The sequence below is a fragment of the Mustela nigripes genome, chromosome 7, assembly GCF_022355385.1.
Source record: "Mustela nigripes isolate SB6536 chromosome 7, MUSNIG.SB6536, whole genome shotgun sequence".
In the NCBI taxonomy this organism is placed as follows: domain Eukaryota; kingdom Metazoa; phylum Chordata; class Mammalia; order Carnivora; family Mustelidae; genus Mustela; species Mustela nigripes.
In genome coordinates, this window is record NC_081563.1 from 30,600,660 (window position 1) to 30,627,652 (window position 26,993).

Genomic DNA, 26,993 nt, shown 5'->3' on the forward strand with positions numbered 1-26,993 from the left:
AGGGGGGCAGCCAGTAACCTAATTCTGTATGTGGCTTATTGACTTGTCAAAAAAAAAAAAAAAAAAAAAGGGTGCCTGGGTAGCTCAGTGGGTTTAAGTCTCTGCCTTTTGGCTCAGGTCATGATCTCAGGGTCCTGGGATCCAGGCCTGCATTGGGCTCTCTGCTCAGTGGGTAGCCTGTTTCCCCCTCTCTCTCTGCCTGACTCTCTGCCTACTTGTGATTTCTGTCTGTCAAATAAATAAATGAAATCTTAAAAAAAAAAAATTAAGTCGATCATTCATTTTAGTTTGGTAGACTCATTCTAAAGTCTGAGGACTTTATTAGAACTGCTAAATTAAGAAATAGGTTGGTAACAGTTTCCAAAAAAGAAACTCTTATTGGAGAGAAACCATCACGTCAACTTGCTTTATTGTTTGTATGTTTCACAACAAAATGATTCAGTCTCACCAGGCTTCATATTAGGAGGAGCAAAGCCATCATGGAATGTATACTTTTCTTTTGTCTGTTTAAAAACATTTATCAAGTTAATGGATTCATGACTTTCTCCATTCCATGACTTCAAGCATTTTTGTGCAGAGACTTAAAAAACTCTAAGTATGAATAACATAATGGAGACCATGACTCTGGAGACCTGGGTTTCTGTTCAACCAGTTTAGTCTTCTGCTTTTGTTGCCAGGGGCCTGACTCAATGAAATGTATTAAGTTATGGCTTTGTATTTGGGAAGAGCTAAGTACCCTGATGTTTTGATTTTTTTTAAGCAAATAATTTGAGGCAGAAGTAATAGAGCACGTCCTCTGTTAGGTCTCATCGCCCAAGGAAAAGATCACCTCCGAGAACCTTGCCTACAACACAGAGTCCCTATTTCACACAAATTGCATGGTGTCTTTTCTGGTTGTTGGGTTACAGGTGGCTCATCATTCTGAGTTTGCAAATAACGTGCATCTTGATACATGAGGTTTAAAGTGGGAGGATGTTCACAGACTGAGAACATCAATTCAGCTCTCAGCAGGTGCTAAGTTCAAAGTGCCTTTTTGCAGAAAGCCACCACCAGCTCTGCACCTGCTCCTTGGAGAAAGAACCAGGTATTAGAAGGGCTGCCACAGAGAAATGACTTAACAAAATCATAAGCAGGATGTGGCTCTGTTTCCTCTGTGACAGGGGCATGTTTGTGCCCTCTCAATTATAGCGAAGTTAATGGGAGCCTGTCTGTGAGAGGGGGCAGAGAAAGTGTAATATAGCTAAATACCAGCAAGGATGCATTATTACTTAGATTCTATCAAACAAACCCAAACAGAGGAAATACGCAAACATTACTGTTTCACCTAGTAGTTTATCTTTTCCTTGAGGTCATGCTGCAGATGAAGAGTAAAAGAATAAATGTGACCATGAGTAAAGATGAAGAGTGTTCAAAAGCTCTGGAACAGAAAAAGAATGCTAGAAAATTGTGGAATAGAAATGCAGCTGGGAAGTTAAGGCAGGTACTCTGTGCTCCAGGGAAACTGGTTTCCTCTTCTAGTTGGTGAGTTGTCTTGTGTGTCTCTGCTAAGTTCAGAGGTTGTTTCAGGCCATCAGATGTTAGAACTGCAACAACTCCAAACCAGGTGGGACAATCATTGACGTATTTGAGAGAGGAAGTCATTTCAGGGATATAGTTCTAGGAGAAATGAAAGTTATTATGTGCAAGTGTTGGACTTTGAAGGGACAAGAAGGGTGGTTGACAGCAGGGCAGGAACTGTGTACATTTCCTCTTCCTGTTTCCTTAACTGACATCCTCAGGCATCTCTCCTTATGGGGGGAGGATGTTCTCTACTGCCTTCTTTTTAGCCTCCTTAATCTTGTTTATATGACACCTGCAGCAAGGAAACATCTGTCCAACAGGGATGGGACTGGGGTTACAAGAGCTTGCTACAAAGTGTGTTAATGTAAGGTTAGGAGATTCACAGAAATGAGTCCTAAAAGGCTGGCCTAAGTGTTGACTTAAAAATTCTGATCTCACATGTTCATTTTTCCTAAAACTGAAGGGTCCTGTTTCTGGAATCTCAAACCTTTGGTCAAAAAATCAACTGTAGAGTGGATGAAAATTGCCTCTTATTTTAAAGGCTCACATACACTTTAGAGAAGCCATTTTTCTAGCCCTGTTATTACTATAAACAAGCAATTTCATTTTAACATTTACTCTTTATTGTGTCGCATGAAGTACCTACGTAATGCAAGTATGTACTGTACTAAAATACCTATATTTCCAAATAACATTATATGGTGTAGCCCACAGTCTCTGCAGAAGCATCATGAGTAACCTATGCCTTTAAACTTAACAATCCATTGCTGGATGCTGTGAAAAGTATGCTAACAGATGAAGAGAAAGAAATAAACCTAAGTATGAATACACTTTTCCAAACATATACATACGCAGCTTACAATGGAACCCCAATGGAAATAAGTCAAATGACAACATCTGATGTAGGAGCTATAAAATGTAGACTTTGCAATAAAAAGCTGAAGGCACATAAAAATATATTTTAACTTTAAAAATAACTTAGTTACAGTAATACTTCGCTTGTGTCTTACCAACATGTAGCTGACGGTCAAAATTGCGCGATATAGATATAATATATCGGATATATAAGAGCTACGAGAAAATCCCCCGAACCCATAGAGTTGTTCAAATGTGAAAACAGAGAACAGTTTTAACACTGAAGAATTCACTATGATGAGCCCAAATAAGGTAATATAGAAAAGAGTCTAGAAAAAAAGGCTTAGGTATTAAATTTTGACTTCTTCTTGCTCAGAAAATGGAGTATTGTCAAGTTCTTTAACGTGACGTGTGCAGCCCTTCGTAGCTAGTGCCAATCCTGGCCGAGCCAGAGTTCTACGTTTCTGGAAACAAAAAAATGTGAGCTGAACATTAGCAATGCCTGCCGAAAACGGGTTCTGACTGACTCACTTCCTTTCTGCCAGGACGGGTTTTTGTTTGTTTGTTTGTTTGTTTTTGTTTTTGCTAATTGTTTTTGCAAACAGGGCATCACAGGTACAAAAAATATTTTGTAGGAACATGATTTTAGAAAACCCATCACACACAACTGCACACATAGCCAGTGAAGCTCTTCTCTTTGACTGTGGTTAGTTCAGTTTTTATTTTCTGATACCTTTTCCCCCAAAGGACAAGAGTGTCCATTACTTATGGTGTCCATTACTTATTTTTATCCATGACATTCAGCACCTCATCCAAAAAGGAAGGCCCCAGATCGAGCTGCAGGGAGAGGAGGGAACCTGTGAGGTCAGAGAGGGACTCCTCTGACTTCGTCTTCTCCTTGACGAGCTGGCACGAGGCGGGATGATCAAACATGTCCTCGGCCGGCCAGTCAGAGTACTGTTCGGAGAGGCTGGAGGAGTGGCTGTCCCTGCCCTGGCTGGATTGTGATGCAGAGCCGCTGGAGCCCCATGAGACGTCTCCCTGGTGGCCTGTCCCGTTCTCCAGCAGACCGCTCTTCTCTGGGGCCTTCTCCTCCACGACCGGCTCACAGCTGAGCCGGGGCAGCTTGGCTGGCCCAAAGGACTCCTGTTTGGAACTAAATGTCACCGGCGACAGCAAGGGCAACATGAGTGCCTGGGACCCTCCGATGGTCGGGAGGGAGATGGCATTTTTGAGCACCGGGGAGGGTGTGTCTGTGAACACAGAGTCGGAGGTGCTGTTGGCCCGCAGGAACTCGCTGTGCCCGGGGAAGGGGCCCAGGCGCGCTTTCTCCTGGTTCCCTGGGAGCAGCTCATAGTTCCCTTGCAGGAAGGAGATGTCACCGAAGACATCGTGCTGGCCCTCTTTGCCAATGTGAATGGTGTGGCGGAAGTCTCCGAGGGGAGGGCTGATCATATCGGGGGACAAGATGTCCCTCAGTTTAAATTTCTTGCCTTTCTTGTTATTGGCAGCTTTTAGGTAAATCGGTGTCTTGGCTGGCATTTTGGGATCTGAGAATGTCTACTTTGCAAAAGGGAAATGGGCCACTTTCTTCTGCGGATGCTGGGTTTCTGAAAATCCTTCCTGAGAGGATCTGTCACATAATTTTTTTTTTCTCAAGTAGCTTCCAGAAGTGGCTGCAGGATGAGCCGGGGTTTAAGAGGCCTTCCTGAGATTACAGCCAAGTGGGGTGTCCCAGAGAGCGAGGTACATCATCCAATCCCTTCCACGGTGGGGAGAAACCTGGAAAAAGGAAACCAAAGCAGGTTTTAGTTAGCACGTTGCCCTTTGGGGTTCACCAGGGCCCGCCTTTTTCACCAGAGCCTGTGCATAATGGCAGGAACAGTTCTGTCAAGAGCCACACTTGATTTTGTCTTCTCTCTCTATCTTCGGGTTTTCTACTAAGGGTCCACTAACCACAGTCTTCTTTCAGGGGGAGAAAAGGAAAAAAAAAGAAAGAGATCGAAAAACCCCACACCTATGACATCAGCACTTTCCAAACATGGCTATGGACACAATTTTCTACATGTGTCTAAGATTTTAGATTTTTCCTCTGTTCTAAGTACTGCTGTCAGCACATGACCAGAGTGATTTCAGCTTCCGAGATACAAGCAGATTTGCTTTCAAATGTGTTTTCTCTTTTGTTTGGTGTTCACGCTAGCAAGACTGATCGTATTTTGTCGTTGAGCTCCATGTCTAAATAAAATTAATGCAATACAGCGAACAGTCCTATCAGCAAAGGGACTGGAAATATTTACTAAGTGACAGTGGTTATTAGAGGGAGCAAACTGCATTCTTACACATGAGAAAACAGGGATTCAGGAGTCAAAAAAAAAAAAAAAATCACCCTTTCTCAGTCACCTACAGCCAGCTACAGCTGGGATCAGGTCACAGTGCAGAGAACTGGGCTGCCAAGGATTTCAGGACCTGGGGCATTCTGAGATGGAAGGAAAAGATTCAAATGGCTTCTTTTCACAGAAAAAAGCCAGTGTGATCATCTATAACAGGCTGGGTCTTCCCTTGGGAATACTTTTGGAACATTTATTGATACAGCATGTATCCTCTCCCTGGGATGGGCAGAACCCCGAGGAAACCTCCGTGATGTGGCTCCTAGCATTAATGCCTTTGTGGACACAACCTGGGACTTGCTTCTAACCTAAAGAATATGGCAAAGGGGATGGAATGCTCCCCCCTTGGTTAGGTTATATTCATCTTAGCAGACTGAGAAAGTCTCCCTTCACTAGCCTTGAAAGGATAAGCTGCCATGGAGAGGGAGGGCCGACAGAGATGAATTTTGCCAACAACCTGAGGAAACCTGAAGTGGATTCTTTCCCCAGTTGAGCATCTGATGAGACCATAGCCCTGACAACTGGCTCACCGCCTGGTAAGACCCCGAAGCGAAGCCCTGCCTGGACTCCCAACCCACAGAAACTGTGGGACAATCACTAGAGAGTGATGTAAGCCACCAAGCTTGTGGTCACGCATTACCAACGTGGAAGGCTCACACCCCCTCCCTGCACACGCCACTCAGCACAATCAGAAATGCTAAGCTCATCTTACAGAGGAGAAACGGTTCATCTCTTAAAAATAATCTAACTCTTCAGTCACATCAGCTGACATGGGGAAGCTAAAACCTTTCCCACTGTGAGAATTCCTGAAATGGCTCAGCTGAGACCTCTCCCATCGGGCTCCTCTCCCACGGGCAGTGGAACAAATAAATAAATAAATAAATACTTGGAGGGCTGAGTCAGGTGGTGGCTTGAAGAGAGCCAGACACATTTGCTTTGTAGCAGCCAGAGGCCGTCTGTATCCGCTGCGTACGTCTTTCCTTTCGGCGAGAGCTTCACATTCATTTCCCTGTGGCAGGTGGAAAGAACTGTGCCCTGGTACCCATGGGCAAGGGACCAACTAGCTCTGTTTGGGAACTGGCTTGCACCCAAGCTCAACAAGGCAGAGAACGATGAGCGGGAGAGGCCCACCATCCCTGCCTTTGTGTGCGGGGAGGCGGCCCCGGCAGCGCGAGGGGGTCTGAACCCGGAGTTCGCTAACCCAGCTGTCACCTGGGACCACACACTTGCCATCTCTCTTTCTCTTTAGTCCTGACGAAGGCCCTGGCTCCAACCAGCTCCCTGAAGTGCCACTTCCCATTTGAGGTTAGGGTCCCAAGGAAACACTGTGTCACTAACAGAGATGACTGCTACCGAAGAAGGGGACATGCGTGTTTAAGAAGCCAGGCCGGCGGGTCCAGACGTTCTCTGTTTTTCCTCGAATTTGAGTCTAGTGGCTGTCACAAATATTACAAATCCAAAGCCTTGGATCCCAACCTCAGAACTTCCTGGTTAAGCATCTAACAGCCCGAGGCCCCGCCACCCCAGGTAGCTGGTATTGCCTCCCGGCGCCTCTGGGCACCGCACAGTGGATGACAGCTCGCAGGGGCTGCTGGGGACACCGAGCCCACAGAAGGTGGGAGGCCATCCCGAAGGACAGCTGCCCACTGGAGTGGTGTCCTCAGCACACACACAGCCAGGAGGGCAGCTGCCATGGAAAGATACAGTGTGTCCACCACAACGCAGGAGCAAGTGAGGGCCTTCCGTGGAGTCAAGGTTATGCGAGGTTAGAAACCAAGGGAGCGTACTTCAAACTATGCAGAAAAGTACCATGGGGATGCAGCCAGTGAATGGTTCTCTTCCCTGCTGACGGGATCCCGTGCCACTGCCCTGCACCTGAACAAGGACTGGGTGAGCTGGGGAGAAGGGGAGAGGAAATACTTGACCCGGAAGGGGCTCAGGGCAGGAACGCACAGCTCTCCCTCCCCTCCTGGCCACGGCCACGACCACGGCCACCGCCATGGGTACCGCAAGCCTTTCATCAGAGCCTGGCTCAGCCTGGTCGAAGCTGGGTTTGAGGTCAGTGGCATGGACACAAAGGTGGGAAGGAAGCCACACAAAGAAAGGAAAGGGTTGGTGAGTGAAGGCCACATACGCAGCGGCCATTGAGAATGGAGGGGCAGAAGAGAGAAGATACTGTAAAAAGCATTTTTCTTTCTATAAACATTTACATAGTGTTTATTGCCTGACAGGGATGTGCCTTCTAGGACTTGGCAAACAATAATTTGTACTGAATTTCTACTATGCGCTGGTGCTATGAGCTCCCAGATACATGGGAGTTTTTTGTTTTGTTTTGTTTTTTTAAGGAATTTTGGACCAAAATGTCAGTTTTACAACTTTAGATGAGTAGCGATTCGCGATGTAAAGCTGGGGAAATGGAGCTCGCCCCCCCCGCCGCCCCGCCCATCTTACCTGTCCTTCTCCTCCACTCAGGGGCAACCGGGCTCCATCCCACAGATCACAGTCTAATAGTGAGCACGTCTTACACTGGCTGCTTCCTCCCCTCCTTTCTGGATATTCTGGGCTCCCGGGCTTCTCAGCCAATGTACATCACTGCCCCCTTTCCCTTCCTGGCCTGACTGTTTTTTCCGCATCTTCTCTGCCATTGCCAGTACAGGAAACTAACGGGCAGTTTCTTCAGTGGCAACAAAGTGGCTGGTCCTGGGCGGGGGCGGGGTAGGGGGAGTTATGCACACACTCACTCCTGGGAACCACCAACCCTGAGTACTACTGCAAGCAGCCCTGTGTTCTGGATACTGTTCCAACATAGTGGCTCCTACATATGAAACCATGAGGCTGCTGTTACAAGCCCCATTTTACAAATGAGGCACTGAAGGGCAGACGATGAGTCTTGAGTCCCTTTGCCAAGGCTACCTGGCTATAAGGCTCAACGCCAAGTGGCCAGGCTCGAGTTGAAGGTCCCGAGGCTGAACAAGCACACTTGCCAGGAGTTCAGTCAGCTCCCCCGTGAGGAAGGGGGGCACTGCCACGCCTGTTCAAGATACAGATGTGTGATGACACACTGAACTGAGGTGGGGGGGTCAGGCCTTGCATACACCGATGGTGGAAGCCCCACCAGATGCTCCCCGGGTAAGCAGCCGGTTTGGTAGCATCTGTCACAACTGCAAATCCCATGCCTTGGACACCAGGATCCCACTTACAGAGATGTGCCGACTTACATATATGGGAAATAATTCATGTACAAGATTATCAACCCAGGAACTTACAACAGTCTGGAACTGGAAACAGCCTAACTGTCCACTGATGGAAGACTGGTTAAATTGAATTAAGGTGCATCTAATACAAATGTGTACTATACAGGCCTTAAAAAGTATGAAGCAGGTCTTTGTATGCTGATAGAGAAAGAGCTCAGAGATATCGGTCTTTGAAGTATACAGATCTACTTGTGCCAAAGTACACAGCCCTCCTTGTCCTAGCTTGTAGGTCTATGAAGTCTCGCTGGAAACACATACAGGAAACTCATAACGGTGCTGCCCACAGGGAGGAGTGGATGGAATACGACAGATGCAGGCAGGCAAGAAACTTCTCACTGTATATCCTTTTAGGGTTTGGGGGTTTTTGAAACATCTGACTGAATGAGCAATTAGCTATTTAAAAAACAAATAAATAGGGATGCCTGGGTGACTCAGTCAGTTAGGCGGCTGCCTTTGGCTCAGGTCATGATCCCAGGGTCCTGGGATTGAGTCCCGCATTAGGCTCCTTGCTTGGTGGGGAGCCTGCTTCTCTCTCTGCCTCTGCCTGCTTGTGCGCGTGCTCTCTCTCTCTGACAAATAAACAAACAAACAAACACTCAAAAAACCAAAATAGGCGGCTTAGGGCTCAGGCTGCAGCTTGGAGTAAATTTTATATAAAGGTCCCAGAAAAACCTACTGAATCTGACTCACAGGATCGTAACACAAACATTTTTGGGGCAACTGTGTTCAAAAGCTGAAACCTAGGGTGGCAGTGTGTGGGTGAGACCTGCCCCCTGCCCCCCCAAGAAAGGGGAGCTTGTCTCACCGGAGCGTGGCCAAGGGACAAAAATCACCTCTTCCTGCGGGGACCAGGCAGTCACGTTTAAGAGGCAGAATGAAGATCTCCCAAGAGAAGGGTTTGTGGTCAGAAAGTAATGAGAAGAGGCAAGAGGCAAGAGACTTAAGGATGCAGCAAGTGTCCAGGTGGAAGGAAGCGCGGGCAGGAAGAGGCGCCGGGCTGGGGCAGACGGCTCCCGTCCAGACCGCGGCTAGTGACCCAGACGACGCTCTGCGGTGGGATGGTCCTAAATGTCCAGCACAAAATCCTGTCCCTGCTCACCATTTTCACAAAAGGAGACCTGGGCTCCAGGAGGCCGCTGGCAGCTGACCGATGTAGCAGTGGACAGAGCAAGGATGAATCCAATCCCAGTGGGGGAGCCTGAGTCAGGCGGACACCTCTGCCCAGAAGGAAGGGGGCTTGCTTGCTGTAGGATGGGGTGGGAGGGAGGAAGGAGGGGCTCACAGGCCAGGTGTGAACGACTCTCCCACAACTGGTGAGCAGGCCCTGCAGGTCCTCCGGCGGTTCCACAGACCAGATGAAGAGAACTGCGGGCCTTTTTCTACCGGGCAGGACTACTGCGACCACTTGGTACAGAAACACCCGCAGGATACTGCCCGCCTACACTGGGGGCTCCCCCAGCTCTCCAGCTTTCTTGTGTTGCCATCATTCCTCTACTCCCACTGTCTTCCTCAGATCCAAAGACAGAAAGTCAGAAAGAAGGAAGGCAGGAAGGCAAGAAAGAAACAGGAAAACAGGAAGAAATCTTCCCATGTGTAGCCCTTCTTCAAAAACCTGCCTTTTGACCCTGAAATTGGAACTCTCCATGATTGCTAATCCCTTTCTCTGTGTTCTTGGATCACTTTCTTTCCCTCTTTCCCCCCTTCGATGATACTTGAGATAATACTCATCTGGGAAGTTAGATCCCTTAGAAAACAAAGGTCCCAGTCCCTGGGCACTGGAAGAGGACAGATTTGCCAACAAAAGGGGTCAACTCCCTGGCCAGTGGTTTGTCACCCTTCATCAAGGTGAGAGAGAACGTCCGGCAGATGTGGGGACCCAGAGTCCAGCTGCAAATGCACAGGCCCCGCTTACAGGAATTTATGAGACATCCAAGGGTTCCAGGATACAAAAGGACCCGAGGGGAAGTGACAGTTTTGATAAGAATGGCAGCGTGTTGGGCTGTCCTTCCAGCACGACGCTAACTCACTCCATTTTCTGGTGACAGAATGAAGCCCAAGTGACAGTGTTTGTTAGCGAGAGAAATCATCACAGCAGGAATAATTCAATGAAAAAAAAAAAAGATCAAAAAACAAAAAACCCTGAAGCAGCCCTTTGATTCACTTCCTTACCATCCTTTTGGCAAATAGAATGATGCCAGAAAGACCAAAGCAGCGTAGTGGCCAGGAGCTGGAGAGAAACGGGATTCGTTAAGAAGTGACACACACAAAAAATCAGTTCCTGCATCACTTAAGAGTTGACTGGACTGGCAACTCATCTGAAAGAAAGAGGTTTAGATTTTAAAAACCCCATTTATGATAGGAATGTTTGGTTGGTCCACTAATTATTTTTAGAGTAACTCTCAGTGGACAGAGGATAAAAAAAATTCTAACATCTTATGAAACAGGTTGCAATGTTAATTTGAAACACACATGCATAAAAACAGGAGCAGGTTGGGGGGGTGGGTGGAGAAACCATCCCAAGGGACCTTCGGGCTTTTTCCTTTCTTCTACTTTCGGGAAGTGAGTGTGTGCGGACTTCCCCTTGCTTGCCTCGCTGTCACATCCTTCAAGGACATCTTAGCTTCTGATCACTTTTCACTTCGCCTCCCCTCTTTAGCACCCAGACCCAGCACTGCCACACCACCTGGGCCCCAAGCAGAAAAATGAAACGGGTCCTCCTTCAAGTCTGAACCATTAGCCCAGGGATGGATGAAGAACCTCTCTACTCCCAGCCATCTTTGGGGTAGTTCTCTCTGTCGCCAACAGGAAAATAACGCTACTGTGATAAGACCTGGAAAAATGTATTTGGCCCTAGATGTCACAATTTATTGGTTTTTAAAAATATTTATTTGAGAGAGAGAGAGAGCCGGGGGAGGGCCAGAGGAAGAGAGGGTCCCAGGCAGACTCTGAGTTAAGCGTGGTGCCCAGCACGGACTTGGAGCTCATGACTAAGATCATGACCTGAGCTGAAATCAAGAGGTGGAAGCTCAGCCGACTGAACCACCCAGGCGCCCCTGGACTCCACACTTCAGAAGGGATAAAGGTTACCTGAAACATGTTCCTACATGTTCTGTGGAGTCCCACAGAAAGACAAAGAACTTGGTCATGACATGTGAGAAGCTGAAGGAGGGGAGCAGCTGAACAAAAACTCAGACTGAGGGAAAACTAATCTTTAGGCATCTGAAGGATTCATTAAACTGTAATAGAAAAGGAATTAACTTGTCCTCTGAGGCCCTAGGATTACTGGGCAGAAGGTCCAAGCACCTAGATTTTGGCTTCTCTCAAAGATGGAGTGGGTGGCTGCCAGGTGTGTGACCGAGGTCTGAGGGACATTACAGGGAGCAGCCCTGATCCCAGGCCTCCTCCATGGTGCATAGCAGGTGCCTGCTCATTCTGTCTCCCACCCAGGAACACTATCATTCATGGCCTCCTGTCACATCTGCCTGTGAAAATGCTCACAGACTTTACCTAGAAGACTTTCTACTTGAAGATGGCCATGTTTTTATTAACATAGGGATGACCAGCGGCTAGCTCAGAAATGCTAAGACGTTACCACAGCGTGGGCTCTCACGTGAGTCCTTCTGCTAACCTCTGTAGGACGGCTTCTCTGCATCAAAAAATTTGAAATTCATGGGGGAAAAAATCATGGTGTTAGATGTTTCACACCGAACTTCAATCAAAATCCAATACAGGAAAAAAAAAAAAAAAAAAAAAGAACCAGAAGAATGCCCAATAAACATCATCCTGAAGGGATGCTTTTTGTATTTTTAGTCTATTTTACTCCACCCAAGAGAAGATAAGAAGATGCCATTTCTATTTTGAGATTCTTATCCTCTCCTGTATCATCCAAGCTGAGCATGGCGTCGCTATATGTGCCAAGACGGTGACACTCAGTGAGCTCCGCCCCTAGCCGCTTAGCCCTCAAGCCCATGAGCTCACAGCCAGACCAAGCGGACTCAATTTTATGGACCCACTCAAACAGTCTGACACAGCTCACCTTCGCTTATTTGTAAATGGATGTCTCATCTATGATTCAGCAACAGCTTGTATTTATTTTTCTTTTACGACCTGCTTTGTAGAAACCCACAAAATACCATATGGGAGACTCACTGCTAATTCATGTACAAGCCTCACCTTTATAGGATCTAATTGTACTAGTTGAAAGGTTTTTTAGAGGCAAAATTGGAAGACGGCACCTCCACCTCGAAAAGTCTGCACTTTTGAAGATGGGCCATTAAACACCCTTTTTCCTTATTAAAATCGGTTATTGGGGAGGACTCAGTATGGACATCGATCCCCGGATGCTGGAGCAAGGCAGGAGGAGGACAGGTTCTCTCAAAATGCCTGACTCATGTTCCACAACTAGCTTTGCATGGGGCACGTTGTCAGGGCTAGAAGGACCAAGGCAGGCACTCTAGCTTAATGCCATTACCATGAACGGCTTGTGGAGCCCACCTGATCTGTGAAGCAGCAATGAAACTATCAATACAGAAAGAGAATTAGACCCCAAAGTTTAGGCCCCTTGATTACTCTTCTTCTCTGTTAGGGAGAAAGGACAGATAATGGGATCCTCCACGTTATTCTCCCAACCTACCCTAGCCCTTGAAAATCATTCATTCTCACCACATGGGCTGAAACATGGCTTCTCCACCTCATACCAGCACTAGTGATCTTTGGGAGCTGGCAGTGGCCATCCCATTCTCCATCTACTTTCAAGGCAGGCTTCCTTGTGTTATTTGTACGGAAATATCTATGCACAAATGCTTGTTCAAAAATGAATGAACATCCTCTCAGACCAGGCAAACCAGGCTCTTCTATGGACACAAACTGGATCTTCTCTTTCCCTCCCACTACACAGAGTACACAGTGAACATCAAGTCAAGAAGTTTTTAAACCCGTAACCCCTACTACCCTTCCATCATGAGGGATGAGTTGGTTTGCTCCCCAAGTGCCAACCCCCAGTCCAAGTCTATAGGGGATCTGCAAGGAAGTGGCAAGATTGAAATGCCTGTTTCTCTAAGGAATTTACACTGGTGAACATGAATGACTAACATGTGAGTGTCTGCTATGGGCCAGGCGGGTACTGAATGTACCTGTTAGGAAACAATCTTAGATTAAGCCCATATCTCAGGTCAATCAGCCAAAGCCGTGGAGGAGCTAGGACTTCAGCCACCACTGGACTCCAGAGTCTGTGCTCTTAATTGCTCCTGGTTGGCTAACAGGACAACTGGCACGCAAGTGACTTTAGGATGGAATGGCCACCGCAGATTACCTGCCTCCAGGTCTGACAGGACAAAGAAGCGATACACTATGATCTCAACATCAAAGGGAGGCAGAGATAGTACCTGCACCTTGACAGCAACCAAGAATGAATAAAATGGTCCTAGACACCAACCAAAAGAATTTTGTCAAAAGAAATTTGAGTTGATGTAAAAGAAAAGCCAAAAGATTAAAATTTTGCAGTGACAAAAGCCCCCTGAGGCTTGAAGAGAAAAACAAACATCCTGTTCTAGAAAAGAGCGTTCAGCGCCGTTAATTCTTTTCCCAGAGGAAGCACGTGCACCGGGGGCGCACAACCACCACGCGGCTTTCACTGGGGACAATGGCTCCCTTCCTTCACTGGGGACACTTCACTTCCCTGCAACTTTCTGAAACTAAAAACCCCGTGTTCCTTATGTGGAATGTCCTCCTACCTTCTTACCATCAACCCCTACTCATAACATCCCTCAAGATCCGCTTTAGTCACTTCCTTCCCAGAGAAAATTCTCTAACTCACATCACGTAATCCAGGCTCGGTACTGCGCGGACAGGCGGCTTTCTGAGGACTCTTAAAGAGCCTATTATTTGTTATTTTTGTTTTCTGGTTTTGTGATTTTATGTCTGGTATCTTCAGGTAGGTGTTAAGCTCAATAAAAACGAGGAAGGCAAAGGTGCTATGAGTAGGAGCTACTGTTGATAAAAATCTCCTCCTTACAATGGATTCTGACAGAACCTTCTCTGGGCAAAGATCACCAGAGGCCTTCACATGTTACTGAATAAACCCTCATCCATCCCTTAGACCCTGCGTCTGCCAATATAGTCCATGGGCCAAATCCAGACCTTGGCCTGTTTGTGTAAATAAAGTTTTTTTTTTTTTGAATATTTTATTTATTTATTTGTCAGAGACAGAGGGAGAGAGAGCGAGCAAGCACAGGCAGACAGAGAGGCAGGCAGAGGCAGAGGGAGAGGCAGGCTCCCTGCCGAGCAAGGAGCCCGATGTGGGACTCGATCCCAGGACCCTGGGATCATGACCTGAGCCGAAGGCAGCCGCTCACCCAACTGAGCCACCCAGGCGTCCCTGTGTAAATAAAGTTTTATTAGCACACATGTATGCCCATTCATTTATATGTTGTCTGTAGCTCAGTAGTTCTTCGCTGAGGGTGACTCCACACCCCCACCCAGGTGACATTTGGCAATATCCGGAGACATTTTTGATTCTCGTGACTGGGGGTGGTGGTGCTACTGGCATTTAGCAGGTGAGAACAGGGGAGATGCTAAACATTCTTCAATGCACAGGACAGCCCCCCCCCCCCCAACAAGGTTCCACTTCTCAGTAGTGCTGGGGCTGGGAAACCCCTGGAGAGATGCTTTCACAGGACAAGGTCCGAGTTGAGTAGTCAGTGACAGGCTATGTGGCCCTCTAGGTCTAAACTATGAACTGGCCCCTTTACAGAAAAAGTTTGAGCCCCTGCCCCAGATACGGCATTTCCACAGGGCTGGACAGTTGCTGTCCAACCTCCAACCCTTAAAATCCCTCTGCAGTCACAACCGTGCACGTGGCTTCAACAATCCCCTCTTAATGGTAGCTTCCCAGTTAGAGTCTTTAGTTCATATATAACAAGTCTCATTAACTACCAAAGGTAGTTCTGTGGACCAAGGCCCATTGATGACAAGATGAGTAAAGAAATCAAAAGAGAGCTACCAGAAGCTCTTTGACATTGCTGTAACCATCAAGGACAGGATCAGTGATTTTTCTCCTTGGATAGGCTATTGACAAGTTTGGAGCTAGGTGTGGGCCCAAGGTACTCGTTGTGCACACTGGTATCAGTAGCTAGAAATTACAAAACAAACACAAACAAAACACGGCTCCTTCACAGACAGCACTGGACTTTTCGCCCCTGGTCTTTTTAGACTTCACTTGGCTTCCCCAGACCCCCCACTGGGGCACTTCCTGTTCAACTTACTCCACGAATGTGCCATCTTTCCTCCTGCCTCCCTAGCACAAAACACTTTCCCCTCGGTAAATGGCAGGAAGGCACCCAAATCCAAAGCCCAGCTGTCATCCCCAACTTCTTTCCCTGCCTCATTCTCCACTTCAAGGCCCACTGAGGTCTCCCCTCACCAACCCCAGGGCCTCAGCCTTTTCTAGGCCTCCAGACCGCTCTCCTGCAAATGGCCTTTGTCACCTCACCTGTCTTCCCGCCTCCAGCCTCATCTCCTTGAGTGAGCCAGCCTCAGTGCCCAAGTGACCTTGTCACTCTCCGTCTTCGATGGCCAGCCCACCCTTACAGCCTGGACAGAAAACAACTCGTGTGAGGCCCACTTTAGCAGTCAGGGTCCTGCCCAGCCTTGCAGCCGGTGTTTCCTGCCAGGTCCCCCAAGGCCTCTCAAACCAAGCCTCTACCATACCTACTTGATACCTCAAACCCATCAGCCAGCACACTTTGCTGCTATTACTACTGGGTCTCCCACTGGGCTACCTGCTTCTGGGGAGACACAACTAGATTTAATTCATAGTTGGCACTGAACAAATGTTTGTTGAATGAATAAACAATGAGAAAGTTTGAAAGAGACTGCCTTGACTTCCTCCTTCCCCGCCCATCCTGTTGAAAATCCAAGATGGAATCTTTATAGGACTCCTATGGGGGAGAAAAAAAAATCAATTAACAACAGAGTTGTGGCCTCTTGTGACAAAGGCTTTCTTCCCTTTATCCATGTGTAAGACATTTTAGCCTTTCTCTATCCACGCAGGGTAAGAATCTTAGAGGCTATCAATGCAAGCTCCAGTAATTCTATAGGCTCTTACAGATCTTCGGTATTAAGGCAGAGAATATTTGTCATCATGCTATTTGAAAGGGAAAGAGCTTCTATCCTTGACTACAATGTACAAATAGCATCTCAGAGAGACAGGCAAGACTCAAGAATAAATTGACAATACATTCCCCTGAATGCAGATTCGCTAGTTATATTTAAGCCAGTCTTAAAGAATGAGGCCCTGGAGAAACAAAGACCTTGCTCTCCTGACCTTTCCTTTCAAAATGAAACGGGTTAAGGGGAAATTTGGATTATCTGGCCCAAGAGGTACAAAGAAACCTCAAGAGACTATAATGGACGTTCTACAGAAAAGGGTTGCTTTGAAGAGCAATGTGGGATGAGCACAGAGCAGGTACTTAAGAAAAACACCTACTGAATGAATGAACATATTGGCAAACACAACAGCAGAGAGAGTTCTCACTGTGGTTCTAGGCCTTAGGGGAGAAGGCACCTGGGCTAACCCTTGGAGCCAGGCTTATAGGTTCCTTGTAGAACTCCAGACACACGTGGGGGCCAGTTGCCTTCTGTGTAAATGGAGATCATTACCACAACCCTGCTTCTCTTAAAGGTGTTTATAAGAGCTGAGTGCTGTGCAGACACCCAGCATCATCTTTATATAGAAGGAAAGACCAGAACATCTACTAGATTCAACATGAAGGAGGGGAAGCATTCTATTACCAAAATAATGACCTTCATTTATTCTCTGAATGTTTTCTTAAAGCAGTCATCAATAAAATGGTTTGTGTCCATCCTGTGAACAGTCTCTACAACTAGAAGGAATTCCCACCTCCAGCTGGCTCAGAGGATTAATTCCTTCCTCTGACATGGGGCGAGATTATCTTCTCCTATAAATGGAAATGGACAAGCATCCTTTCTCTCCAGGTATAATTCTCCCAGCCTTGAGAACCAATGGGACTTCTTGGAGTTGGGCAAATTACAATCAACGGTTACTGGTCACAAAAGAAAAACGTAAGGGCCTCTAGTTATTTTCTTTAAATATGTGGTAAGCTGTCAGGCGAGAGGGAATCTGTATGGTCCCAAGGACAGAACTAGGCATGTGATGAAAGTTCATGGCAAGGCCAGGTGGGGCTGTGTCTCAAGAAGAAATCTAAAACAACTTGAGTTAATCAGCCTGAAGAAAGGGAGAGGCTTTCCCGCTGAGTCCTCCCAAGTCCGGATTCCAGAGGGGAGGGATGGAGGAAGCATTTGTGCCTGGGGAAGTTAGAGTAGACATCCTCTAAGCCACGCTCCTAACTTAAAGGAGCAGTCCCTGGCAAGTGTCTGCAAGCTACAGACATGCAGAGATGATATAATCACAGATTTGTGTGTAAGATTTATCTGTCCTTAGTATGGCGAAGGACTTTATGACCATGTTCTTCACACCGTGTTCCCTGGAATGCTTAGAGCTCAAGGAAGGCACCTCTGGGTCACTGGTGACGGGAAGGGAGACTGAGAAAAGTAGGGCCAACTTCCCTACCCATTTTTTCCCCCTCTTGCACTAAAAAAAAATTCTAAAATGTGTTAATAGACTGGGTTTATATTAAGATTTTCTTTCTTTGCTTTGGCTAGAAAAAAAAGTTTGAAAGAGAACTGGGCCAAGAAAAAGGACTCGTTTTCTGTCACTCAACTCTTAGGGCCTTGGTTTTATCTTGTCAGAATGAGAGACAAAGGCTGAAGAAAGGACCCTTCCATCTGTGAAATGTTAGGGTTTGGGATTCTACGTCTGCAGAAACACCTAGTTTTCAGGGAATTTGAAGGAAAAAATAGAGTATTTTTTAATGAAGTTAAGAGCATCCTTAGAATCAAAATACCGCTAACCAGCTTCTAAAATGTTCATCATCTTTTCCCATCTTTCCTGGTACCAAATTAAGGGTACAAAGTAATGCCAGTAATTTTCTCTGAGAGCCTCAGTTTGCTCATCTGCAGAGTGGGGACAGTAGCCATGTCTTCTTAAGCAGAGATAACACATGTCACATGCTTGACGAAGTTCTGTTAGGCAATGAGCTGACAAATCAGTAGAAGAAGCAAGGATTACTAATCATTCCAAGAAACCAGAGCTGGGTAAGGAAGAGGCCAGGCCAGAAGTTCACTGTTTAGATTTTTCTCCAACCTTATTTCTTTTAGATATCGGGACCTAGCCACGTGCATAAACTGATTGTTTTAAATTGTGTGAACCCCCCCACCCCCCGGGGGTGTTCTGGTTCCAAGCATAATTCCTCATTCTGAGAAAAAACTGGCGTTGGGAAGAAGTCACCAATTCCCTCACCCCACTGCCCTGGGGACAGGTTGGCAGTGCTCTACCCCACCTGCCCCCTCAGGGCAGCTCGCAGATGGGACAGAACAAAACCCACCCACGAACAGAAACTTATACTAAATTTACAGGAAGCCAAAAAAAAATTAACATCATCACAGAAGACATTTCACTCTGAAGCCATCTGAGGGCAAGAAAACCACTTGGCAGTTTGGTGCTGTGATAGGCACACGGTGGGCCATGTGACTGCAGCCGATGGGCTCACTGAGAGCTCACCTGGCGCCATCCAGCTCCTGGTTAGTCACTCACATCCACCACCTTCTACCCAGCCGAGAAGGAAGTTCTGGGGCTGGCTTGCTTCTTGGAACACCTTGTGTGACCCTTACCACCAGGACCAAAGGACCAGTGCTGCCTCCCTTCGAACGTGCGTGTGTCGCCTGGGAAAGAGTATGAGGAAACATTATGAGGCCAGGATCTGAGTAAGCTGCTAAGTGAACGTGACTTTGGCCCGACAACACTAAGAGAAGACCGAGCCAGAGGCAGAGTAATGTCACAAACTGGGGTTAGGCTATCTACTTTTCCACTAGGTTTTGTTGTAAAAAAACAAAGAAAGAAAAGAAAAGAAAAGAAAAAAAGAAAGCAAGAAAAAGAAAGAAAAGAAAAGAAAGAAAACGGATATAAATGAGGTTCTTCCCGTCTTTTGAGGAGCCAGGAGTCTAGCTAGGTCACCATGAGGGGCAATAAATGATCATTTAAATGCAGGAAGTGTTACCAAGTAGAAGACACTGTGGAAATGCCTCGAATACAAGGGGGAGAAAGAGTCAGAGAAAGACAGCAGCCTAGGGCCAGAAAAGAGCCTGGAAAGCATCCATCTGCTTCCCCTGCCCCCCCAACCTTCCCCTTCCACAGCTTCAGAGAGGCAGGGGCAGAGCCTGCCCAGAGAAGACCTGAGCTTTGCCTTGTGACACAGCTGGCCAGTCGAGCCCCATCTCCTGCTGTGTTAAAATCAGTGTTATGTGTCTGAACTGACCCTTGGCAAAAAAAAAAAAAAAGAAAAAAAAAAAGTAAAAAAAAAAGTCAAGAAAGTTAAAATAAACAAATAAATTAAAAGGGAAAGAAATCAAATACATTCTGAAATGGCAAAGCCACGTTAAACCAAAAATGGCTCGTTTAAAAATGTGTGCAGCCTAAATGATTAGAATGAATTTGAACAGAACAGGTCTTTTTCAACTAAACACACAGTGATTTATCGCTGGCATGATGTGTCCACAAATACGACCTTCAAGTTGTCACCAGAACATGACAGATTCCCGAGTGTGTAAGTTGTCTAAATAGAGGCCTGGCTTTGAAGTTCTCTGCCTTGCACGCTGGCTCGGGGCTCCTCGCTGCAGATCTGCCCTGCTCTGTTTTTAACCCAGGGGTTTACATTATTAGCGGGACCAGAGCTATGCTGATTGGCGTGTGCTCTGGGCTCACTGGAGTCTACAGCTAGAGGTGCTGTAGCACCAAACAGCTTATCGAAAGAGACAGACCTTGAGGTCTGTTACACTGGATCAGGGCTAAGACCGGACCCTGCTGTCTCACGTCCTGTACCTCTGTGATTGTTTCCATCAGTCTTGGCTTATCTTGATCAAACAGCAGAATGACAGGTGTGCTCGCATCTTCCGGTGTGTCCTTGTGGCCGGGACTCACCCTGTGGTACTCTAAAAAGTCCTTGGGTTTCTTCAGCTCCGCAGGGCAGACTGCCTGGTGTGGCTTCTGCCTCTGGCTCTGTGGCTCCCAGAGTGTGTTTCCTGCCAGACTAGCCCTGCCAACTGCTCTGTGGGCTAATGATCTGAGACTCTGGACACCATCTCCCCGTGGAGATTCACTGAACACAGTGACAGATTAAATGCTCTACAAAGTCCTGCAGAAAGGGACCTTCATCAGGCTACTTCCCCAAAGAATCCTTTCCTGATGCTATTCCTCTCTCAGGGTCCAAGGTAGGTGGTGGTGTCCTAGCTAACTGCAGATGTGTTATCACTGCAACATAGCTTAACAAAGAACCAAAGGCTAGAAGGCAAATAATGACTTTTTCAAATATGCAAACAAAGCCCAAATCACTGAAAATCAGCTTTTTTAAATTTCAAACTTGAAACTCGAGGATTCTACTATTAATCCATGACTTGGGCGAGCAACAAGCATTCCACAAATACTAATTCAGAAGTCACCAGCTTCCAAATCCATCCGTTTGCTTGGCTCTTCAGAAACAGAGAACTTTTAAAATATCAATATTGCAATTCGTATTATTAAACTGTGGTTTCATTTTAAAAATGGCTTTTCCACCAGGGGTACTGTCGAACTCAGCCCATCATCATGAGACACTGGTGAACTTGGCATTGAAGAAATCTATCAAGGCCAAGGAAGGCATTTTTTTTTTTTTTAAAGGAAAGAAATGTACCCAACTATTGCTGTAAAACTACTTGGCTTCTTATATTATTTATTCTGGTTTGTGGGGTGCTGTTTCTTTTCATAACCTTTAAAAGGGTGGGGCAGGAGAAGGACAGATTCCAAATGGAGGCGGAAAGCTGGAAGGCTACTGCTCCTAGTTTTGAGGCAACCGGAGTTATTTCGAGCCATGCTTTCCAGAACCCCGACTTGGGTCCAAGCAGCCCAGCTCCCCGCCCCCGCTAATCACATTCCCACAAGTCCCAGGCAGCGGAGGCCAGGCCAGCCCCCTGCGGGTTATCCAGGCTACCTCTGGTAGGTTCCCCAGGCCCCCTTCCTCTATCTGTCTCAGCAGACACTTATCTGGCAGGGCCCAGGGCCTGTGTAGAGCTTGGAACTGTTAATGAGGCCCGACTTCCTCCAAGGACAGAACCTTCCTGCCCGGCTTACTGGTGGCTCCTGCCTCTTGAGTAGCTCCTCCCAAGGCAGTGTCGGTATGAAACATGTATTAAAGGTCCACTGGGTGCCAGGGGATTGAAGGGCCAGGCACTGTGGGTGTGGTCACCGGCCTGAAGGACGGGACCGTCCACTTTGCTCATGGGACACTGGGACCTCGGCCTCTCAGAATATCAGGGCAACCATGCGGCTCACCCTCACCCCTGCTTATCCTGGGCTCGCTTCTGGATGTTCCAAGCTTTTCTTTCCCTTTTTGCTTTTGGGTCCACGAGGCACATCTCTTCATTTATGGCATAAATCAGATGCTCAGGTTCACTCTGGCCCTTTGAGGCTGGATCCACTGCAGGAGAAGACTGGTGCCACAGCTGGGACACTAAACTATCTTCGAAAATGAAATCATTCACGTGGTTTTCCCTAAGGCTGGCAGGGACTGCCATCTTCCTTTGAATATGGAGTACTACTAAAGGAGTTCTCGGCCAGAAACCCCAAACCCTCACAGGAGTCAGATTTCACAGCCTCCCTGCCCCTCCTCCCCAGGGGTGGGGATGTGGTATTTAGTACAAGGTCAACTAGACCTGAATTCAAACGTGATTCTGCTACTTACTCAGCTGTGTGACCTTGGCCAAGTTACTAAACCTTTCTGAGGCTGTGTTCTCATCCGGAAAACAAGAAGAATACTGTCTACCTCAAAGAGTAGTTACGGATATTAAACAAGAGAGCCAGCCTTAAAGACCTAAGAAAAAAACTAAAAGCAACAATGAAAGCATCAATCTTTTCCTGCGCTTACTCTGGACTGGGCACTGTTCTGAGTGCATTACTTTTTTTTTTTTTTTTTTGACTCATTTCATTCTCAAAGTTAATATTATTATCCCTATTTCATAACTGCTAAGCTGAGGTATGCAGGCTAAGTAATTTGCTCAAAGTCACATAGGTATCAAGTGCCAGAGCCAGGCTCTGATCCCTGGGGAGCCTGACTCAGAGAGGCTTTTTAGCCTTAGGGTTTTCCCCCATTTCCTTACCCTCAAGAGGTATGACATTCATGCAGGGTTAGCCTCTCTTGCATGCCAAGTAAATTATATAGGCATATTTAGATTTTTTCCTTTTAGTGCAATTTTGGGCAAGTATAAAATAGTTCTGTCCTCAGCTTCCACATCTGTAGCACAGCATGCTTGCTAGAAATAACCAGGTTAAATGGAAGTAAAGGGCTGAGAAGATTGCTTGGCATTCAGGACAGGCTCCACGTAGGAAGTACCTTTCTCACCCAAAGTCCTGAACAGCGTGATGTATTAGCAGAATTCTGGGACTGCAGTCCTTGGTAAAGGAGATTTTGGATCCGGCTGAATCTACTAGGCTCCAGTGACCATCCTTGTTCTCTGGCAAACATACTGCACTTAAAAATTGACTGAGGATCTTATTCAATCAATGAATAATCAGGTACACAGGATACTGGTTAAAAAGAATTAGGCCAGGCCAAAACGAAATCAGACCAAAAATAAGAACTTTAATAATTAAAAAGAAAACATTAGAGCAGTCTTTCTGAAGGGTCTCTTCAGGTTATGAATTGTACTTCACCACTGGATAAATGTGATGGCTGCTGGGCACAGAGCTTGGGAAAAAATTATGGCCTGGTAAAAATTTTCGGGTGATATGGTTTAAAACAATGTTATCCCCAGTGCTGTTGAATACCATGAATTCTAGAAGCAAAAAAAGGGCAGCATTTATGAGCATGTTGGACATAAAACAAAACACCATGCTAAAAGGAAAGCTGGACAGCAGAAAGACAAACCAGCACATGCGAGCACTCCTGCGGTAAATTTTAGGGTTTTGTATTTACTCTTCGTGCACATTTTACATTTACAGTGGAAAGCAAAAAAAGAAAAAAGAAAGAAAAGAAAAGAAAAGTGCAACACTCATTACTTTAGCTGTCTTTATATGTTACGTTAGAAACAGATAGAAAACAGAATTTCCTTGCTAAGATTTGGAGGGAAGGGGGAGCTCATCTGATTTCATGTCTGTAACTGCTGCCACAGCCACAGCTCCATGTTCCAATCATGGAATCCATAATGTAAATCTCTTGCAGATGATACCACTAGAAAACAGAAACTGCCATGGATCCAGAAACCCTTCCAAATTTCTGTAAAGTTCTTATCTGCGAGCCCAGAGGCTGGTACTCAGTGTTGCATTCAGTGAGTGAGGTCCCCTTAGGAAATCGACATTCTTTGGGAGACTTAATGAAGAACTTTCCACCATTCCTCTACTATACAAATACAGGCAATCCCTGATTCCACCCGTGACAATGCTGAACATTTCACAATCGCCCCAACTTATCTCCTGAGTGTTTAGATCCATTCTGAAAAGGGTTTGTGTCACACACAGAGGGGTCTAGGTGATTCTTTAACTGCCAATCGGAGCTCAGACAAATTACAGGTGGTGTCAATGAGAAGACCTCTAGAACTAACTGTTCAGGAAAAAAGAGAAGCTGCTGGTTGTGAGACGCAAGATCTTTTCTAAGAACGTTTGAGGAGTCTTTTAAATGGCCTTCGAGATACCCCTGGGGCATGATCACAGCTTCAGGGAGCCTTTTGTCTCCTGGAGACGTGAAGGGAAAAGTCTCCAAGACTGGCCGGCCCTGCTATTCAAATAGGGACATCTGCTGCACTCCTAATTTCTTGTTCTAAAAGGCAGCACCCCCAAGAAACTCTTGAATATTGTGAGGCCTAAAATTTGGGGGTGGGGAGAAAAATCTTTGTCTACCTAACACATTCATCAATTCCCTCCTCCTTCCCAGCACCTCCTTCCCCAGAACCCCCAACACCCTCAGTAAATAGAACCAGTGCCTCCCCCAAATACACCAGAGCTGTAAAGATTCATGATGCAATACCCTCCTGACATTCCTATTCCCGCCTTCATTTTAATTCACTTTTTTTTTTTTTTTTTTTTAACAAAATGTAATTACTTGACTGTCAGCCTGGGCTGCACTCTGGGGCTTTTACTCTTTTCAACACAGCTGCGCTCCTGGCTTTGATGCTGCTGTCCACGCAGCTTGTCCCAGCCACAGCCTGGCTCTCGGTAATTCAACATTCAAGTGCATATTTATTTTTAAACTGACCTCTCCTAGACTGTACAGTATAAAGGAGGTCCTGCCAAAAAATATGCTACTTTCTATTTATAAGATGAAACACATGCCTCCCAAAGTCGAGAGGGGGATGGAGTACAATAATTCATAACGAAAAAAATGACTGACTGCCCAGATCCATTCGTCCTCACATGTCTGATACTCTTCTGTGTCAAGGCAGTTTCAAGGAGAAAAAAAAAAAAAAAAATCTTGAAAACGCTTCAGCTGTTCAGAAACCACCGTCAAAAAAAAAAAAATTATAAACTGCCAGACCTGCAGGTTGGAGCTCCAGCCACAATGCTCGCTGTCAAGGCAGGAGTGGGCACCCGGGGGGTAGTGTCACCGCAGATCTGCACGGTGCACCCATGTGTGGCCCCAGTGCCAGCCTACGATGGGAGGGGAGCGGTAGCCATGTGCGGTTTGTTCTCAGATGGAAAAATGCAATACGCGCCCAGAATGGCTGTCAATAGCTTGGAGGGTGCAGCAGAGGCGTGCAGCCCCACCCTGAAAAGTGGTGGGCACAAATGGTGGAGCTCTGCGTCCCGGTCGTGCCACCCGAACCCCTCCCGGTTTGCTTTTTGGCCCCCTTTGGTCCTTTGGACACCAGCTGGGAAGGCGATGCTCTCGGTATCCCCGCTCCCTGTGCGTTTCCAAGCCTAGCACCCCGCGCACGCCGGAAGCGGCCACGACCGCGGATCGGACAGACTCACAGGCAAAGAGGAAGGAGCCCTGGGCAGGCAGCGACTCACCAGCCACCCCGACGATCCCAGCCGCTGCCCCAGGGCGGGACGCCCCGCACGGACGCCTTCCGAGGGCACACGCAGTCCCGGCCCGTTACCCGCCGATCCAGCCCACTCGGCCCGCGCGGCACCTCACAGCACTGTCCTCTCCGAGTCGGCGTGAAGGTGCCCGAGGCCGCGGGTCTCTAGGCTCTGCCCACGCTCCAAGCCTGCCGCTGGGCTCCTAGACCGCTCGGACCACCGCCGCGAGGGAAGGTGCGAGCCAACTGAGCGCGGGGCGACGGGACGCTGAGCCTGAACCTGTGAAGGGCGGGGCTGCCGGGGCGGGGCCGGCGGCGCAGGGGGCGGGCCGGGGCGGGCCGCAGGGCGCGCGCGGCCCCCAAGACCCACCCCGCCGCGGTACCTGCGCCTTGGCCGGGCGGAGGAGGGGGCGGTCAGCTGCTGCAGCGCCTGCGGGCCCCCGGAGTACAATGGGCACCCTTTGTTACCGCCCTGGCGTCACCTTGAGGGATGCGGCTACGCTCCGAGCGGCAGCGTTCAGCTCCCTCGGCACAAAGAGAGGTCGCGGGAGAAGCTCGGTTCAAAGAGGGACCCCAGGGTGCTAGCACCTGGGTGCCCGAGGACAAAGGAATTCCGCCCGCACCCTGGACACCTGCACTAAACCTCTTGTGCCCACCTCTCCTGGTCCCAACAAGCCGATCTTGCCCCGCGCGTCTCGGGCGCCGCGCGCGGGTGACTCTCAAGGAAGGGAGGGCCACCTGACCGCGCCGACCCTGCCCGGCCCCCGGGTGCCCCAGCCACTCGTGGCCCCCGCTCGGGGGAAAGGTCGTGTTTTGTCAGTTTCCAGCTTGTTCCCTTTGGAGCTGCTGCCAAAACCCGGAGAGTGGATTTAGCGCACTGGAGACTCCCGGGTCTGCGGGCTGAGCGAGTGGGCACGCAAACAGCCGACGCTGCAGGTTTTTCCAGTCCAGAGGGAGGTGTTTCCTCTCCCGCGGGGTCCCTAAAGAGACTTGCCTGAAGCTGGGGCAGGCGGGTGGCGGCTGTCCCCGATGCGCGACGAGGCGCAAGTGGCGCAGCTGTCGGCCCGGGAGCCTAAAATTCCGCCCTTGGAGGCACCTGCGCCCGCCGGTCATTCCGGCCACCGCCGCAGCACGCCCCGCCCCTCCGCCCGGAGGCCCAGCTTGGACCCAGTTAATTAATTTTCTTAATCCGTCTCCGTCTCTTCCTTCTCGAGTAGTCGGCCTGGGTTAATGAGTAGGCGACAGGAAAGGGCGGCGTTTTCCGGCTGCGAGGTCCCAGCCCGCACGGTCGGCCTGGGTAGGTGGTTGGAACCCGGCGCGGGAGGGGGGTGGGGGAGGGGGTTGCAATCCGGCGCTCTGGGCCTCGGTGGGGCCCAGGAACTCTCGGGTTGGACGGAAATCCTGGCACAAAGCAGATACCCTGCAGAGGACCTTGACTTTGCCGAGCGCCTTGGGCTTCAGGTCCTCACCGCAAAGCCCCCGGGTCTGAAACCTTAGAGGATGCACAACAAGCCGGCGTTGTAAGCCAGGGCTGAGGCGGACGTTAAGGTGAAGTGAAAAGGAAAAAGGAAACGCACCCAACAGCTCTGGAGAGCAAAAGACTTGGGTGGAGTGGTAAAACCCTCAAAGAAAATAATAGTTGGCAGGCAGGTCAAATGGCCGTCAGGCTGGAAGTCAAGTACAAAACTCAGCCGAAGAGACCTTAGAAATCTGACCAGCAAAACAGTCCGGGAAGATAAAGAGACCCGGCGTTGTTTCTTTTCTTCAAATGACAACTGCTCCAAAGTTTCCTTTGGCAGATACCTGGATTTTACTC

The 26,993-nt window shown here is 47.9% G+C and overlaps 1 protein-coding gene across 3 annotated transcripts; it reads right to left on the bottom strand.

Annotated features, from left to right (window-relative positions):
* Positions 1-392: 392 nt before the first annotated feature.
* CDC42EP3 (CDC42 effector protein 3) lies at positions 393-26,134 on the bottom strand. 3 transcript variants are annotated; one of them, XM_059405464.1, is made up of 3 exons: positions 25,834-26,134; positions 5,689-5,811; positions 393-4,197 (listed from the first exon to the last, which is right to left on the bottom strand). In XM_059405464.1, the coding sequence occupies exon 3, from the start codon at positions 3,955-3,957 to the stop codon at positions 3,193-3,195; it is 765 nt and encodes a 254-aa protein (XP_059261447.1). In that variant the 5' UTR covers positions 3,958-4,197; positions 5,689-5,811; positions 25,834-26,134; the 3' UTR covers positions 393-3,192. The 3 variants fall into 3 exon arrangements, with proteins under 3 accessions (XP_059261447.1, XP_059261445.1, XP_059261444.1); XM_059405462.1 differs by lacking the exon at positions 5,689-5,811; XM_059405461.1 differs by lacking the exons at positions 5,689-5,811; positions 25,834-26,134 and adding an exon at positions 25,167-25,492.
* Positions 26,135-26,993: the final 859 nt, after the last annotated feature.

Excerpts from the sequence above, each read along its gene's own strand:
- CDC42EP3 (XM_059405462.1), bottom strand. The coding sequence starts at position 3,957 with ATGCCAGCCAAGACACCGATTTACCTAAAAGCTGCCAATAACAAGAAA.